Source organism: Pyxicephalus adspersus, chromosome 5 (genome assembly GCF_032062135.1).
Source record: "Pyxicephalus adspersus chromosome 5, UCB_Pads_2.0, whole genome shotgun sequence".
NCBI lineage: Eukaryota > Metazoa > Chordata > Amphibia > Anura > Pyxicephalidae > Pyxicephalus > Pyxicephalus adspersus.
Genome location: NC_092862.1, coordinates 95,690,351 through 95,710,545, shown reverse-complemented (window position 1 = coordinate 95,710,545; position 20,195 = coordinate 95,690,351). Strand labels below are relative to the sequence as shown.

The window sequence follows — 20,195 nt, the reverse complement described above, 5'->3', positions numbered from 1 at the left end:
TGAACTGCCTGCGAGTTTTCTTGCTCAAGGAACATGCTAATTCAGTTAAAGGAATTATGTAATGAGTAAAACATGAAACCCATCAATGCTAAACTCCTGAAGGAAAAGTTAGCTGCAATACTGCCCCTGATTCTTGGTGGTTTCCAAGTTACTAACTGAAATCTAAAGTGACCCTAGGCAACTACCAATTTTAAAAGCAATGCCAGCTGCATATTTTTCTCAACATATACATCCTTTAAGGAAAATACTTTAAAGAAATATTACATTTTTTTTAGGCAAGTACATATATTGAGTTTAAAGTCAAAGACTTCAAGTTAACCCCACAATGAACATGCAAATGTACAGATTAGGGAAAAGAGAAAGGCTACATACACACTTGCAATGGTTCTCTTCCAATAATCAGCTCAGGGCCAATATCGGACGAGAATCTGGTGTGTGTACAGCGCCCATCACCCATTGTCCGAACGAACGTCCTGGCGGATCCATGGATGATGGACGACAAACGATCTTAATGGAAGTGAAGGGGGAAAGCGTGCAGCGGGGTGCCGATCCATGAAAGATGGTTGGGAATGACAAATATGCAACCAAAGGAGAGCACAGTGGGGTGCGCTCACTCATCCTCCACAGAACAGAATAGGCACCGTGTGTACAGCGCTCATTCGTTAAGCTGTCACTGGAAACGATCGTTTCCAACGTGAGCACTTGAGGCCTTATTGCAAGAACAACAACAATGCTGAAATTTTATCACAAAGGTAGTGGGCGACTAGAAAACTAGCTAGGGTGACAAAACTCACTGTTTTGTCCAGGAATTTCAAAGCAACAGGTTCATTGTATTGGCCCCCTACCCAACAGATACTTTTCCTTTATTCACCCACTGATTGCTTGGCTGTCGGGGACAGAATGAATCATACCGTGGCACTAGTAGTAACTCAATTAGTAGTAACTCAAGTCATAAGGACCACAGGTCTGTACAATAACAAAGACAAAAGCGGTACAAAGTGAAAAGAGGGCAAATAAAATGTGAACATACTGCTAGGGAGGCAAGGTAAAGGGTGTGCAAAGCCAAAATATTTTTCTTTAGTTTAACAAGGTTGGGTTAAAAATCGGTTAGTTTAGTTTTGGTAACATTAGGGGAAATGACATCTCGACAATGTAGGAGTACTATTTTTAAACCCCAGAATTAGATTTCCCATGACATTCTGTCTTAGTAAATAGGGTTACGGGTGGCGTGGGGGGTTACAGACTGCACTAAAAGCTGGTTAATTCAGGAGCTGGAATTCTACCCCACTCTAGAAAAAAATAAGTTAACATATAAATCTAGAAGGGACTATATTTTAAATTCCTATGTTCATCTAGGGTGCTCCCCTTATTGAAACCACAAACCACATCCCTCATGTCTACACCAAATGAGGTGGTGTTCTGTTGCACACAAAATATAACTGAGACTTCCATTTTTCATTTTTTATTATGGGCAACAACACAAAGTATGTTTTTGGTATACTGGCATAACCACACTGGCAATGTGTAATTTTTTCCCCCACTTTGTAGCGCAAGGATAAGGAAGGGCAGCGCAAGGATAAGGAAGGTTTTCATAAAAGAAAACCTTTCATAAATTAAAAATAAAGCTTTTAAATAAAAGTCATGACCATAGACACAATAAAAGCATCCATATACTTTTTACAATATCAAAAACATTGATGAGCAAGCATTAACTATTGTACATAAACACATTAATTTATTACATATAGCCAGGTTATGCTTACTTCTATATAGTGCTACACAAGTTGTGCTTTACTTCTCCTTCTAACAATAAAAATGTATCAGTTGGCTGACAATGCACTTCCTGTGTGGGTAAGTAAATCAATATTCAACAGGTTCCTGGTATGGATCCATTTTTTTTTTTTAAATAATTCAATTTTGAGATAGTTAGCTGGTTCTTTTGTTCATAAATTTAGGTATGCTTAAATAAACTTACTTGAACAGTCTTTTTAATTCTGTGGGATGGACCAGGATAATCTGGGGCATATAAATCCGTTAAGAAGAGTGAATTTATGAGAGTCGACTTTCCCAGACCGGATTCACCTATGATAGACAGACAATACATACGTTAAAAATTGTTTTCTCTGCTAGTAAAAAAAACATAAAATATTACATTATTCAAGTCATAAAACCCAGTGTTCTCACCAGCCCTTACACTGGGCACACCACCTGGCACTTTTCCACAACCATCTGGCTGGTTTTGGGTCATTACTGAAAAGTTAGGTCACAATACAGAGGATGCTACCAGCCTACAGCTTCTTCCCACCCAGCTTAAGTCTGGGGAAAATATTGAAACCAATTATAAATCGACTAAGTGACCATTCACATTTCTGCACTTTAAAAAGCATATTTTTAACATATATTTTTAATGCACTTGTCTTAGAGAGTTTGATAAAGAACCACATGGAGGAGGTTCTGCTAGAAAATAATATTAGCGAGTCAGAATTGCTTAAAGAAAGACAGAAGTTGTCAAATTTACTCTCTTTTTATGAGGAAGTAAGTAAACAGGTAGACAGTGGTGTAGCAGTTAATATAGTGTACTTGGGACTTTGCTAAAGCAATTGACACTGTACCCCACAGACAGGTAATATGCAAGTTAGGGTCGATAGGTTTAGAAAAGTCAGTCTGTAAATGGATAGAGAACTGGCTTAAAGATCACATCCAGAGAGTTGTAATTAATGATTAATAATCTGAATGGTCTAAGGTTATTAGTGGTGTACCCCAGGGTTCAGTGTTGGGACCTTTACTGCTTAACATCTTTATAAATAATATAGAGTTTGGGATTAAAAGTACCATTTCTGTGTTTGCAGATGACACCAAAATATGTAATGGAATATCCATACAGGATGTCTATAATGTTTGATTGGGCAGCCAAGTGGCAAATGACATTCAGTATAGATAAATGTAAAGTTATGCACTTGGGAGCTAATAACATGCATGCTTCATACTGTCTGGGGGGGGGGGGGAAAATTTTTGGGGGGAGCCAGAAATGGAAAAGGATCTGGGGGTTCTGGTAAATCAAACTTAACAGCATGCAATGCCAAGCTGCAATATCAAAAGCTAGCAAAATACTTTCTGGTATTAAAAAAGGAATTGCCTTATGGAATCAGGAAGGATTTTTTTTTCCCCTGTTGAAGTAAAATTGTACCAGGGGTTTATTTTTGCCTTTCTCTGGACCAACTATGTCTTATAGAGTTTTATATCTGGGATTTGTTTATTTCCCTAGTGGTTGAACTTGATGGACTTGTCTTTTTCCAACCTAACCTACTATGTAACTATGAGTGATCAACGCCTGCAGTGCAGTCGATCAGTCCCGAGGCGTCTTCCATTTGGCCACCATCCTTGCCTCTTCTTTCAGGTTCTTCTTCCTACATCATCCAACCCAGGTGCAAGATTGGGTGACGTAGGTTGAAAAAAAACTTGCCGATTTCACTGCGCATGTGTGAGAATGGCAAATTTGTTTCCCCTTCCCAAAAAGGCTCCTAATGCGCATGCGAGATGCTCGGGCATGCACAGAAGGAGCCACCCCCAAGAGCCTCCCGGGATGCGTGACGTAGGTATCCCAGGAGCTTTGCACTACTATTCAATCTCAATTGCTTCTGAGTTTAGGTACGCTCTAATGACATCAAGAGAGAGACAGTGTGTTTTCTCTTTCTTTAGCCCTACACAAAAAATAAATAAATCTAGATATATATTAATCTTAGAAAGGATTTATATAGCACCAACATATTACTCAGCGCTGTACATTAAATAGGGGTTGCAAATGACAGACAGATACAGAGATTACAATCTAGGAGGTGGGGGAAGTATCACACAATAGGAGGTGTGTATATATATATTTTTTTAAAAACCTAATGTTAACACATTAGCATTCACACATCCAATTAGCCACGACAAATGGTAAACTAGTTTAAAAGTCACAGCATTTCTAACTGGAAATGTGACTCTGGTATTGGTTTCTGGTGGAAACTGCTAGCTTTTCGTATGTCTATGTAGTCCACAAAGATATTTCCTGGTGGCTACTACATTCAAAATGACTAAACATGCATTAGCACACCCAACCTGTTCACAAACACAATAGTTTTGTTGAGAAAAAGAAAGAAAAGGGAGGGGGAAAAAAAACACAAATCTTTTATACTCGAACAAAAGGAAACCATCATTTGGACATACTAAAAACTAAGGGTACGTTTAGATTTCCTTTCCAAAACTTAAAATAGCCCTCAAATAGTAACAGTAACAGTAGTAACAGTAGAAACAACTGCCTAAAGATATAAAACGAGTACCAGTAAAGGTTTCATGCATAACACAGAACATCAATAGTTTACTATATTACTAGTAAATTAATTAAACGTCTCACCATGGAGACATTCCCCTTGGTGTTTCTGGATTTTGCCAAGCATTGCTTCATCTCAATGCCACTGAATAAAGTGGGAACAGCAGTAGCAATTAACAAATATAAAGGCACATTACAGCACTGGTGTGCTTACTGAATGGTCCTACAAAAGTGGAATTTAGAATTTAACTAGGACATTTAAAAGCAATGCCAAACGAGATCTTTTTCATGGATAAACAAAAGACAGCAGCATTTTATTTGGAATCCAAAAGTTTCCCTTCATTAAATGTCTGTACGACAGGTTATTGGCAAGTGAGTTAGGAAAAGACATCCTTGAAATATTTATCTCCATAAGAACTATTCAACCACATCCGCCATTGACAATGCTGAGGAACATTTTCTGGGAGCCAATGTTAAGGACTGCTTGTGTTCAGTTGCTAAGGTGGGGACACAGTAAGAATGCCAAGCATAAGGAAATATGCAGAATAGTCAAGATGCATTAAAGTGTGAAAACTATTTTAAAAGTATTGGAGTCCAGTGAACAGACACAAATACATTTTGTATCTTAACAAAAAGGTTATAAAATAGAATTTATATTTGCAGAAAGCTTGTAATGTTTCACAAAATTGAAACTAAATTAAAAATTTAAAGACTGAAGAACAGAAACATTATACATTCAAAAAATTATGTCAAAACGAGAAATAATTTCCAAATAAATAGTATTTTAGCATTCTGGGTCTCTAAAAGCTACATACAGATGTGCAATATTTGTTGTTGGAAAGGATCTTTAACAATCTAATCTTTCACGCCTAACGACTGCATGGTGCATAAATGAGGGCTATACATACAGCACCAATCTGTTCTATGGAGAGGGGAGAACAACAAAGCGGCACCCGCTGCGCTCTCTCCCCTTCACTCCCACTACAATCGTTCGTAGTTCACCGTCCATGGATCTGCCAGGACGGTCGTTCGGACAGTGGACGACGAACGCTGAACACATGCCAGATTCTCGTCTTGATATCGTCTCTGAGGCGATTATCCAATGAGAACCATTACACGTGTGTACGTAGCCTAAGGAAAGTCTTACCCAATGGGTTTTTAAAACATCCAAATACCCAGGGTATGAACTTCAACTTAGTTTTCACCTCAGTAAGTTTACTCACTTGAAGATTTACTCCCTTTTCCTGTAATGACAACAATAAAAATGTTGAACTCTTCAGTTTTAGTCCTCTGTAATAATGATTACTTGGATCTATAGAGAATACATCTAACAGGAAGGCCAGAGACCACAGAAATCTGACAGGATTGTAAACCCCTTTACTTCTTTACCTTAACTCCATCCAAAAAAAGGATAAAAACAAGCTCCTCTACTACATTTTTTAAACTTTTGAAATTTAATCTTTTTAAAATACTTTGTTTTACATGTATAAATGATGTGCTCTGCTTCTGGCATATTGTGCATTTTGAATGTTTTTTTGTCATGTTACCAGTAATAACTGGAAACAGACCAAAGATGCAACCAGCAAGACTTCACAATGTTATGTACAGGTGTGACGTGTATGCAACATTGCCTAAAATTTACTTTTTAGCTCTTCATCTGCCTTTCCATTTTGTTACTAGGGGTTTGACTTTTTTGGACATTAAAAAATGCCACCACCTACCACTCTCCTGTACAATAGGATTGCTCTTATTGCCCACTAAGACTGTTTCATTGCACAATAAAATGGCATTTTGAAGGGCTGAAGAAAAAAAACTGAACATAGGACAAATACATAAGCGTTTCTGTCTAATAATTGTAATAATAAATATATTGTGACGTCTCTATCCAGGCAAAACATACAAATTTAAAGCACGGTATTAACAGGTTGAGAATGACACTTAAGAAATAGTTGGGAACTTTATCATCATAAATCCTAAAGGTAAAACCAATCCTCCAAAACTATACTAATCCACTCTTTTGTGCTCCAAGAGAGAAACAGATGGAAGTTAACATAAACATGTCTTTTTTGCTGATTGCTACATTGAGCACTTGTGTCCTAGTTGTGATTTCAAATATGCAAAGAAAAATACTTGTTGATCCAGCTAGAAATCCAGTGAGCTTATAGCGTCTTGTTTCTGCTGCAAGTTCTGCCTGTGCTGAACTTAAATCTCAAGAAAAGTTACGAACTACACTAAAGCTTCCATTTTCTGGACTACAAATAAGGTAGAGAGAAAATTCCACTGTAAAGAACCGCCCAATTTATTACACATCATAAAGCATTGATAATCTTTATAATATGGAAACTTATGGGGGGGCGCAATTAGCCTAACTGTATGTTTTTGAAATGTGGGAGGAAACCCACGCAAACAGGAGGAGAACCTGCAAACTCCATGCATATAGTGTTCTGGCGGAGATTTGAACCTGGGAGCTAGTGCTGCAAGGGGGAAGAGTGCTAACCACTAAACCACCATGCTGCCCTTGGCTATTTACTGTGGCCCTGAAGAAGGGGAACTCTGAACTAGATTTATAGATAAACTACTGACTGCCTTTTTGTTTTTGTAATAAAGGTTTGCAATTATCTTAAAGCAAAAGATTAAAAAATGTATATATATATATAAAAAAAAAATATTTAAATGTCAACTGAGTACAAGTGCTAAAGCAACTGTAAAACATTAACATGCTCCTGTTTCTTCATGTAATCCAGATCACACACACTCTTCAATCTATGACAAGAATGTTATGGTTTGTAAGGAATTTGAAGCATGTTTGTGCTGCAAAACCATGTCTTTGACCAGAATTCTATTTGAAGCTTTGCTGGGGTCCTGAGAAAAAAGTCAAACAGTATAATGTCAGCTGCTACTTTAAAAAAAGTTAATAATTTGCACAATCTGAGTGCTTAAGCCAAATTTGCATCTGATCTCCTCCACAATGTTTTACATTGTTAAGGAATTAACCCAAGGTAAAATATGGATAGTCCATATGAATGTAATCTACAGCGCTGTGTAATATGTTGGTGCTGTTTATTAATAATAGTAATAATAATAATTTAAATACCACCATGCAGATTACTATTCAATAGGACTACAAGTTTTATTTTATATAATATATACACACACACACACACACACACACACACACACACACACACACAATACCACATTTGACTATTATACATGGATTCAATTACCAAATCCAATAAAAATGGACACAAGGCATCCTCTGTTAATTTTTACTTTAGCCAAAAACAAGAATGTTTGGTAGTTGGTTGCAGTGGGTTTTTGTGCTTTGTAGGGCCATTTTGTAGCATGCAAAATAATTTGTAGTAGAATTTTTATGTGGCTGTTTCATGCATTTTGTTAACTAAAATGAATAGCAAATGCTGTTTTGTGAATTTTAAATGCATCTACGTCATGGACAATCTATATGTTAAATGTGTATTACTCACGTTGCATAATGTATAAGGAAAATAAAACAAATATAGAAGAAATGCAGGAATATAGAGCAAACCCTTACAGCAGGGCTCGACAAACCCTGGCCTTTAGGCCAGATACGACCTAGCCGGTAGTTCATTCCGGCCTAAAAGCCCCTGGCCAATCCGGCCTAATGCCGGCCGGCAACCTGCGGGTCCTGAGTCGCAGGTTGCCGGCAGATCGGCCAGGGGGCATTAGGAACTACCAGAGCCGCTGGAGCTCCAGTGCAGGCCCCTTGCAGGCCCCTTGCAGTGGCTCCCCTATTTACTGCGGCTGGTGTTCCGCCGGCGCAGTAAATAGGGAAGGCTCCCTGAAGGGAAATCCCTCTGCTCTGCAATGCATAGGGATTCACAAGGATTGTTTTTCAGCAAAATTACTATGTATAAAATGACAAATATAATGCATTGTTCAAAGCAAGAGCAGCATTAACACAATCTTTCTTGACTGGTGCAGGACAAATAAAATAATAATAGTAATGACAACCGAGTAACTTTGCTGAGAATAATTGGGTGATGTAAATTCATCACATTGATACATGTTACATTTAATAAATGTAAGGAGCTCAAATTAATAGGATGAAAACAAACAAAAAAAAAAAAAACTAGCAAAGCCAATCCCTGTTTCAAAGAGCTGTCAAGGAGTTATATAGCTGTGTATAAATCAATAAGCACAGTGGCACCAACAACAAAACCATCCAAATGAGAATGTGGAGACTGGTAGGGGCACTTATAGACTTCCATCTATTTACCTTATTTCAGCTCAGCCATGTCAAACATACTAGACACAGATTTTGAGTAGCAGCTGGCAGGGATTGCCAGAAGCTTCTCTAGCAGCTGTAGAAACAAATAAATTCTCATGCCACAATATGGGTTTACATATTATGACAAGAGACAAACGTAATTACATAACATGTAAGGCATATGTATGTGCACAAAACGATTCTGCCATTTATTCACAAAATGTGCACATAAAGCTCAAACCATTTATGAACAATCCCACTAAAAACAGTTGAAACAAGAAGCCAGCTTTGTACTTGCTTCTGTTCTGAAAGTTACAAAAAGCTTTTTACTATGATATATGGATATTGTTCCAATAGCTAAAACATATGTCTAGAATACTAAACATGTTGTATACAATACTACCAGTTGTAACTTTAATCTCAGCAAAAAGTGAATATTTTCTTCTTAATTATCCTAGAGTAAAAATATCACCAATGAATCATCTGGCTAGCACAAGCAGACAACTGGTTAGGCAGCTCAAAGAAATGAAATCATGTAAACTTTTATACCAGCCATGTTCAGATGGATCTTGTGGCAATGTAGGACAACTACCGTATTTTTTGCCATATAAGACGCACTTTTTCTTCCCCAAAACTGAGGGGGAAAAGTTAGTGCGTCCTATACGACAAATGTGTTAAAAGAAATAATTAAAATATTATACTCACCCGATACCCGATCCTGCGTGTGTCTCTGCAGCAGCGTGTCTCTCTTCTCTCCTCTGCCAGCATCGTGTTTTCTCCTGTCTGTAAAGCAAAGCGAAAGAAGCCGGCACAGCGCCACCTGCTGTTCCTTTCAGAATCTTTTTTTCTAGATTTTCCTCCTTTAAAATTGGGTGCGTCTTATATTCCGGAGCGTCTTATACGGCGAAAAATACGGTATAGCTTGAGGTAACATTGATAAGGCAGCTTAGAAAAATATGATCGCAAGAAGGGAGGGAAGGAAGTAAATAAAATAAATTGTTAGCTTGCCGTTCAGAGGATTTTTTATACAAACGTTTAGAGCCTAATATTCGGAAATAAACACAATTCACAGAAATAATGCAGTCCTAGGTTTCCAACCCTAATTTTATCAATAAAATGATAGTCACCCTCCGAGATCTTGTCTTTATTAGTCTGGAATAGTTGAACAACAAAGACAAAGCATACCAAAAAATAACATTCCTTTTCTGGACATCAGTGACTAACATGTACCCCACTTTGTGAGAACTAATTCAGAATTATTTGTCCTATGCCAAGATTTCTAAGGTGTACTCAAAGGGCTTCAATTTACCAACAAAGGAAGTTAGCCTATTCCTTAAATGATAAAAGGGCAGAAAAAAAATCGTGCTTACACATCAATGTGTTTTCTACACATTTTGTTCAAATTTTCCCATTGAAAGAAATGTCACGCTTTTGTCAGGTATAAACAGAGTAAGGAAACCTGAAAAAAGGGAATCGGATACTTGCCATCTTCCTGGCCCAGTAGCTTTAACACAGTGTTGGCTGAATAGGCACAAGCAAGGTAAGTAAGGTCTCTAGACTTCTGATTGACTTTCCCAGCAGTAATAACCTCAGTGTGCAACCCGCACAAGGGTGGTGACCACAGCAAACTGCTTATAAATGGAACTATGTGCAAATGTGAACAAGAAATACAACTATTACATATGTCATAATTGTTGTAATTTAATATTCCTAAAATTTAAATCTTGAGAGAATATTGTCATATCTAAAACCTTTTACGTCACAGCTGTAAAATGAATAAAAAAATTTGTTAGGAGCTTTAATTGAAAAAAAGGTCCTTAAAATATAACTAGCTACACATAGTGGAGGACATGGATTTAAATATTTACTAATACAACTACCTGCCAGCACTTACTTAGTAAAGTTCATTTTACTACTTTTATATACTGGTGTTTATTATACATTATAAATTCTTGCCTGCACTGTATGGAGACAGGCCGCAAGCTCCCAATAAAATTAGCAGCTTTTGGTAGATTAAATGAAGCCCAAGCCTCTAAATAGCTATTACCAACAAGCTCTAGTTCAAAGTCTCTGCCATCCACACACTGTTCAGTTCTATTTTCCTTCTTTTTTGGATCACTATGTCAAATTGTTCCACACAGGAGAACTCCAGGTTCGGGCTAAACACAATATATACATTACCTTTACTTGACTTTAAAAAAAAAAAAAAAGTTTAATCTTGTATCTCCTTAGAACTACAATGCTCAATATGCATATTAGTTTACAAGGCAGACCTATCTGGCCCGAATATTTAGCTGCTGCTATACAAATTATGGATGCTCCGAGAAGATTAGGGGAGTTATGTGGATTCAAAAAGATGGGTTGTCTTACAATTCAGTCATGTAATGTATATAGCTGATAAAGAGGGAAGATTCAGAGATTCAAGAAATATCAGTTTGTTTACCACATGTAAGATATTTCTTGTACGAATGCTGGCATCATCTCTAAAAGATCAGTAGCAGAGGTAACAAATAGGAAGAATGCTAGTAGATTAATATTGGTAAAAATGGATTTAAATATTTACCAATACAACTACTTTAACACATATCCACAGCAGCAGAATCAGGAAGAAAAGGAGAAAGGATTCAGGGAATGAAGTATTATTAGGTTTTAAGTACTTCTACTACTCCTTATGTGAACAGGGGAGCAAGAGCGACGTGAACAGAGGAGCGGGAGCGACGTGAACAATGATTGGTAAGTAAATTTCTATGTATCTCAGGATATGTGGCTCAAACAACACTTTAACTTTTTATATTTGTTTAGCTATATGACACATTAGAAAAAACAACTGGATAAAAATAGGGAGTGGCAAACTATGATACGTGACAAAGTAATAAATATATGCAAATTTTGCCGCTTTCCCATCATTTCTGTCCCTAGGACCCTTACTGTGCCACCAAGAACAGGAAGGAAGGTGGGAGACCAAGTCCCCAAAGGCGACAGACAGGAATGGATGTCTGTCAGATTTGAATTGCTCCCCAATCGATCAAAACAAGACAAATTTGGGAGTAACCGAAAGTATTTGTATTTTTTAAATCACACACCGATTTAAAATGTGACTGGCTTGTTAAGAACTGTATGAAACGACATTACATAAAGCTAATAAACTTTAAGTCAACGTAATATCCAAGCATACAATTTTATTAAAAAATATACCAAAACACAAAGACTAAACAAACACACGGTGTATAAATCAAAATGGATGATTTGAAAGAGTTAGTATTTTGGAATTTTCTCAGCCTAATAACAACCACATGTTCTTCCATAAGTTCCTCTAACGGTTTCAGTTTCTTCATGAATTAAAGGGGGGGGGGGGGGAGGAATGTTTGGTTGGCACATAAGTAAGGATCAATTACATTTTAACTATAGGTGCGGCAAATACAGGCAGCACTGGGGACATTCCAGCCATAACATGAATGCAACCGGAATAGCAAACAGGGAAATAACAACAACAACAACAACAACAACACTTCTGCATGTCCAGATACAAACAGTTGTTTGTGAGCAATGACAACAGTTAAGACAGACGTATGGCATTCTAAGAATTGAAACAGCCTAAATCAGGACAAGCCATCAAAAATCTGACTTTATACCAGTGTTTTTATTTTATTTTTTTAACACCAATTATTTTTCTTCGACTTCGCTGTAGGTCTACAACTTATATTACAAGGAATTTCAACCTCACTAAAACAGCAGCCCTAATTTAGATTGCTCTCATTGATTACACTATGGGTACATGATAGCCTAAACTTCATCTGTTATGACTATCTTGGTGTAGTCCTGCAGATGCCATACTTTATCTAAGTTTGATGCTGATAGTAAAAACTGTGATATAACAAAGGTTCAGCCAGTGAAACACTAATTGTAACTGTTAAATTGTTTAATCTAGAAGACAGTTTCTCTAATTATAAAGCAGTTCATTCTCCCTACAGTTTTATATAGAAAGGAGTAAACAAAACCTTAAAGCCAGCATTGCAAGGATCTTGGTACGTTCTGAACACAAGTGTAGGGATCCATATGATTTTGTTCAAAATACAAGAAGGTTCTTGTGATGATGAAATTAGTTAATAAATCTACGGTGAGTAAGATCAGTTCCCACAGCTTTTTAATCAGATGAACATTAGAATACACTCTTGTGATTTGTGATCTGTAAGTTTTAAGTTGAATAGTAAAATAACTTCAAAAATGGTCACTAAAATCATAAGGTATTTTGAATTAGTAAAGCTATAGCAATTATAAGCAAAACATACAAATGCCAAGGTTTAAATGAACAAACACTGTGGGAGAAAACAGATGATCATACTGTAGTAAAATGTAGTTGTTTAGACCAATAAACAAAATGGGCAAAGGCTAATTTTCATTATCTGGAAGTTCTCTTAGAAAAGTGAAGATAAAATTTAAGCACTAAAGTTCAGTTTAGTTCCTTGGCTCCCAGCTCAATATGCTTGAACAAAAAACACAGGAAGCTTCCCAGACCAAGCCAAAGAAGCCTGGGGGATGGGGAATGAATTACTCCAGGAAACAAATTATTTTTTAACCCCTTTTACTCAGCTGTGCATCACAACTGTGCTATATTGATTGAGCTCTAACCCAGAATAATTACAAGCCACAATTGCAAGTGATGTAGTAGATGCCTGTATTTACCCAAACTTTTATTTTCACATAAAAGCATATGCATCTGAATTACTAGTGCATAAAACTAGAAAATTACACTTTATTGAGGGATTCTAGGAAGATATATTTTATTAGAACATCTATTTAGAACTATGTTTACACGAGTTGGACATTTGTACACTTTAAGTCCAGATTTTGTAATACTGTGTTTATGTCCAGGCCTTACTCTTCTAGAGCATGTTCCAGCAATTTTTGTTTTCTATTACCTTCCTGCTATAACAAAGCCTTACTGCCTTCATCATCACTGGCTTGCAAGAACAGCTGTTTGAAGAGCTGACAGAAGCCAGTGTCAGTTCTGGCTCAACTAATCCTGACAGTTTTAGCCTTCTGTGGGGTCCTCAGGACAGCAAAAAAGCAAGCAGCAAGGTAAAAAGTTGGGCAGGCACAGAACTCCAAACAGGAGGTATTCAAAGTGCAGCTGTCAGACCTTCCAACATGGCAATAGCACAACATACAGAACAAGTATAAAGAGTTATGCACTGACTACTACTAGTGTTTGGGTATTCCTAATCCTCTAACACCATGTCTTAGCCACAGAATCACACTAACAAATAATGAAGGTGATACAGAAGTGCCAACCTATCCCACATCACTTGTTTAAATCTACAAAAAAAAATTAAAAAAATTAGCTCCAGGTTCTTCAATGCCGAGCAGAGAATTAGCGCAGCATTGGGCTGTAAGCAATGTAGGGTAAGAGATGAAGTTTTATCTTTTACCAGGCATGCCTGGTATGGTGACATATTTTTAGGATGGAATTCCATTTACTTTGGAAAGATTTCCAGTTTTTTTCTATTCCCAGAACAGGAAGTAAAGGGTAAGTTTCTCAGTGTGACACAGGCAGCAAAAATTAAGTTGATAAAAGTTTAAACTATTCCCTGCTTTACATAAACGCTAAATAAAAAATATTCATTCCCATATCATCTGAAATCTGAGTCAGTTTGACTACCAATGTGCAAAATAAGTGAAATGAACTGGATTGAATAAATTCTGACTTCCTGCCTTCTTAGTCTAAATATCTGACAGTTCTTCCTTGAATCCACAGATAATACAATAGATTTTGACTTAAGAATTGCCACAGACATGCTGATATGTGAATAAAGTCTATCAAGATCCATACATTGCAGGAACCCCACTGCAACTTTTGATACGCGATCAACATAGACATGAAGTGCTCACAAATACAATACGCTAGATGACTTTCTCTCATTTGAAAAAGAAATTGCTTAAATTCTAGTTTTAGCGCGTTCTGAACAAGGACTTAGAAGTTCAGACATAATTTATGTATAGGTCAATCAGTAAGTAGATTGTCATCCTATGCCTATGGGTACACCGACATTGCAGGAGATTTTAAAAACTAGTACATTTAGAGCAATGATAAATACTGATGTTTGCTGTCCAAGAAAAAAAAAACCTCATAAAACCTATATTTATATTACTATATAAGCTACATCTAATGCACATATGTGAAATGCTAGACAGTGCCTAAATTTTACAATCTTGAAAAAACTGGAGAAATAGAACCTATTGCTAATTGCAAGTGACAAATGACAAAAAAAGAATCATTTAGGTGTCATTGATGAAACTAAACAAAAGAAGTTTTGGGTTAGTTGTGAACAGACAAGAAAAAAAACCAAACCAAAACAAAAAAAAAAAAAAAAAAAAACACCTTTTTATAATTTATATAGATAAAAACAAATATGCAGCACACACTAAAACCTGTAATATTGGAACTATATGTGAACTGAACTAAAAGGACAAAAAAGCCTTTAAATATGAGAAAATAAAGACATCAAAGAAAACTAAAAACAGCAAAAAAGATAAATATAGAGTCATGAGAAATAGAAAGTGCATCCTTTTTCAATTATAAGATTGGATGTATCAGCATATTTAAAAAAATATCTGGCCTTTAGCAGGTCCTAATTAGGTAAATACAACCTCAGATGCACAACTACACATGACACATGACACATGAATTCCTAGCCTTTTCTCCCTAAAAAGAAAATGATTGTATGGTTTAGGTTGCAGTTGAGCAATCCAAGAGACCTCTGGAACAACTTCTTTTTGGACAGATAAGACCAAAGTGGAAATATTTAACCATAATTCACAGCACCACATATGGATTCCTCCACCATGATGTGAAATAAGGATACAGTTATACAGAAAGCGAATATTTCTAATTATTCCTGATAAAGGTGGCTCTACAAGCTACAGAATCATGGAGTGTACTTAGTTTTTCACACATGGCTTATCCATTTTTGTTAAATAATGACACAGCAGAATATATATGAAAACACAACAAAAGGAACTGGGTCTACCTTCATGCAAAAACTAGATCCGGTGTAAATATTGTGTTACTTGGAGAGGAACACATTAGGGTGAGAGGAATAAATCTAATGAATGACATACTGCAGAGAGGACGTGCCAATGATTTTTCTTACATTACAGAGTAGGGATGGATATGTGTACTTTGTAAATATATATTTTATATGAAAGCTTTGTATCTCATGTGTTAAATATTTTTCCAACACTGTAAACATAGATGATTCTGGTGTGTTTTGATGCATATTATTTATAGCAAGGTGCTTCATTTCTTTAAGTTTTTTCATTAAATTTTACATAAAAGTTTGGTGTTAGGGTGCATCTCCTTTATTTATTGATCACTGAGGGTTAGAACATTGAAGCAAACATAGATAATAAAAAGCAAAAACCAAAGATAGCGCATTATCGGCTTGTCCTTAATTTGGTTACACAGAAACACCAAGTAGTAAAAACTGAATTTCACAGACGGTAATAACATATTATCTCACCTACTACCATAAGCGTGAATTCAAATCCCCTCTTCACAGATTTCCTGTATACTTGATTTGGCAGATTGGCAAATCCCACATATCCCTCAAGGTTTTTCTGTTGCTGTAATCAATACAAACGATAAACAGTTAGCACCGATTTTGCCAGTAAGGGTAAACAGTAAATGAAAATGTTCAATGCCTTCAATTGCAAATGACTAGATGAATACTAAAAAATTCCAACAGATTATGGCTCAGTGAAATCAGGTACTGAAGCAAAATTAGTCATAATGGGCAGCCAGCATTTTTTGAGGTCAACAATAACAATTTTTTACTTTAGAACAAAAGCACAGTAATTGACAGATCCAACAAGGGTTCAAAATATGTAAAGAAGTATTTATATGTAAACAGTGTAATTGAAAATTGTGGTGGAGATGTGCCCTGTCCAATCCAATTGGCTGCTAAATCTGACCACGCTTATAAAGGAGGTGACAAGCTTTCTCATACTCAGATGCTCAGGGGTTTTTACACAGTCGATAGCAAGGTATAAGAGGGCTGGGACACCACGTTCACTTTTTTTTTCATGCCAAACCTAAAAGTTCCTAGCACACTTTGATATTTTGCCTATTCCCAGTATATAAGGAGCAACTAGCCACTGCTAGCACGGGAGTGATTTCATAGAGACAAGTAGGTCTCTGCAGCAGTTCTGACTGGATAAAGTAATATATAAACCTTTGCTGTATCTGTGCAATATATATGGCAATTATTAGGAAATAATGTAACTTAGTTTCTTTAAAGCTGAACAAATCCAATCACACTCACCTGTCCCCGTTCCTTGTAGAGCGTTGCCATCTTCTTTTTTTCCTCTTCCTTATTCTGATCTTTCTGATCTTTGGCCATATTGATTGGTCAGGCTGGGATGAAGCAATGCACATGCAGGCAGGCGCAAGGGAGTTCATGCAGTCACAGCAATTGCATGATCAAGCAGGTAAGAATGCCTATAGCAGAAAGGACATGCCCTGCCTGATCTCACATTTGTCGAGATAGCCGAAAAACAAAACTTGTTTATTTCCATATAGTTTGCATTTATGTATGCAGCCATATCTGCACATTATGTATACAAGCTCTTCATAGTGGTTTGTTAGACACCGTAAAATGGTTCAATCCTACTGCTCCTTCTTACATAGTAAATGTAAGGAGTGGGCCACCTCATTAAAAATAAGCTGACAAGTATGTCCTTTGGTCTGCTGTAGTAGTTTATGTCAGCGGTCACCAACTGATGGTCCACGGCTCTGATCAGTGAAACCCCCCCACCGGCGTCAGGAGAAGGACACTGCCGGAAGGGACGCACCGGCCAGACCTTACGACCACGCCCCCCTGTGCAAATCCCTGGCTCAGGGAAGTGGGCGGGCTGTGTTTCACGACTCAACCCACCCACTCTCCCATCACAGGCTCAGATCTGCGATGGCAGAAGGTCAGGGTTATGGGGGAGGTACCTCCCCTTTGACAACTGGCTCCCTGTCAGGAGCCGGTAATTTTACCATTTTTGACCAAAAAGGTGACCGCGGATTTATGTGGCATTCTTTATATTTAATAAAGCAAAAACATGTAAGTACAAACAATTAAAAATGTGAAAGTAACCAAAAAATTAAAGGGATGAAGAATAAATTGAAATGTGTGTTTACTGCACCTGAAACTAATCCTAACTGGGCAAAAACTGGCAGAAATCGAGCTTCAGTGCTGGCACTTTGCAGTGGCACCAAGAACTTGCTCAGTAGATAATAAAGAAGAATAATCATCTCCATCTAATCAGTCATAATATAGTTTAGAAAAGCTGAAGAGAGACATGAGAGCTTTTCATGGCTATGCTTTGTAAATCTCGAGAGCAGACCATATAAATTACAAATCCTTTGACAGGTGAAACAGTTTACTTATGTGTTTCGATAATGGATTTAGCCATTCGCCTGAAGTAACAACTTAGGAGCAAATATGGAAATGACAAAATTGCTTTGAAATCTTAGGAATCTCTTATCTAGGTTATTGTAGTCTATTACTACTAGAACAAAGAGCCTTGGATGTACAGATATGATCTGACAGCCCTCAGGCATTTGTGTAGGTTATGGCCTGCCTAAGCAAAAATTCATTGTATCAGAAAACCATCCAGGTTGAGCTCTATGTAAAAAACGGTGAGAGGTGACCATTGCAGATACTAAATGTGCTGGTTTAGGTAAACAACATTTTTGGATACAGTTATCCAGTATATCCAAATATCCAAAATATAGCCATATAATATCTAATATATAGCCATATAATAGCCATCTGCTATTAATTTCCAGTGAATAACAACTGCCAGATGCCACACAGACTGTCAAGGTAAGTAATATAGAAGACCTATTCATCAACAAAACATACCCACATAAGAAAAAAACCAAAAGGGCAAAGCATACATAAGAAGCAATGACTTCACCAAGAGCTGTAATAGCCTTTTAAATGTCGGTGCGATAGCCTTATTTTATCATGTGGCCAGGCCCTTTTCCAAAAATTGTGGCTATTTTTAAGGAATGCAAAAATCCAAATTCCAAACCCAACTAAGAAGATAAACATGTTTTACTGTTGGTTGAGTCAGAGTTGCTCATACATTTAAGCTATATTATCTTTTTTTTTTAAGCATGGATCTACTTAAGCAAAACCGAGTAACTACTGCCAAACCATAAAAAGAAGTGACGCCCTGTCTGTTTGACTCCTTAACCAAAAAATCATATGCACAATGTAAGCTCCAGACCCTAAAAGAGAAGTTAGAAGCTTTGAATTTCTTTACTTCTTAAAGGAAAGAGACGTCACCAGGGTAAACTAATAAAAGCCTGACCCCACAAAGGCTGACTGGCACATGAAAGGACAACCCCAGGAGTCTGCTGCTACATCCCAGAATTCTAGTCTCCAGCTTCTATGGCAGTCCAGCTACATGTAGCCTATCATCCTTATCTGGAGATTTACAGGTAACAGCTATTAGGGGAACAAGTTTACTGTAACACAATCAGTGTGCGATCACATGTAAAGACAATTTCCATTCCCTGAACTAATTAGGTCCAAGAGCTGGAATTTGCTGAGGAATGTGTAAGAAGAGTTAACATTTTTACCTTTACTGTTCCTGTCTCTATTAAGCAGGATAGAACTCTCCAAAATGTGCAGTGACAGAGGTTCTTTTGTTTAGCATTGAATATTAGTGGAATATAGGAAGATATTGCATTTGTGCTAAGGGGTGCATATACTGTAAAACTGTAAAACAGTTTCACAATATTTGAATACTGCATAGTTCTTCCCAGAGGTTTTTAGCCGGTTGCTCCGCCCGGCTGATTTGAATACCCCGCCCAGCTCTCCTCGGCAGCTCTCATCCTCGAATGCACGGATCTCAGTGAGGCTGCTCTGTGCGCTGTGTCATCCGTTCAGAGGATTGCTTCTTCCATGAGAGGTGAGCACACAGTTCAGCCTTCATGTGAAGGAGACACAGGCAGCCCCGCCCCCATCTCATAGCACCAGCTCTGCCTGTGAAATGTATCCAGTGTGTATAAAGTATCCATGTCATTCTGCATCCTCACAGCTCTGTGTACAAACCTCTATATCTCCTAATATGTATGTCACAATGACCTGTAATTTCAGGGTGTACAGGGGACCCTCATAGATACTAGTTATTACAATTTCAGGCCCCCAGCTTTAAAGAATGTCAAGATATGGGGGTCACGAATGTAAAACGTTATGAAAATTGAACTTTGGGGTTGCTGTTTCAGAGAAAAGTGCAACTAGGAGTCCTAAATTGAAAGTGCAAATTGGGGGTTACCAATCCTAGGTGCCCAGCACTTATGGCCTGTGTACATAGAATAGAAAAATTGGATATACTAACGGGCAGGCATTACAAAGTTGTAACAAATAATTGGAAGAAGGTAGAACACTGAAACTGAAGAGGTTACTGGATACCCATGGCAAACAACTGGGAGCACTAAATTTGCCGTGTTTTGCCACACCCCCTTTTTTACCACCCGGCTACAGCTTCCTACCACCCGGCTGAAAAAAATTTCTGGGGAGAACACTGTACTGGCATACAAAAAATTATATATGGTTATATCTCTATAAAACACTG

General features: G+C 37.3%; 1 protein-coding gene across 2 annotated transcripts in view; it reads right to left on the bottom strand.

The window, feature by feature from the left end:
* SEPTIN7 (septin 7) overlaps positions 1-16,229 on the bottom strand; it is a 42,451-nt gene extending 26,222 nt beyond the window's left edge. For both annotated transcript variants that reach the window (XM_072412182.1, XM_072412183.1), the window contains exons 1-2: positions 16,082-16,229; positions 1,976-2,082 (exon numbers count right to left, since the gene is read on the bottom strand). In XM_072412182.1, coding sequence (XP_072268283.1) covers positions 1,976-2,082; positions 16,082-16,091 — 117 coding nt within the window. In that variant the 5' untranslated portion in view covers positions 16,092-16,229. The remainder of the gene's footprint in view (positions 1-1,975; positions 2,083-16,081) is intronic.
* Positions 16,230-20,195: the final 3,966 nt, after the last annotated feature.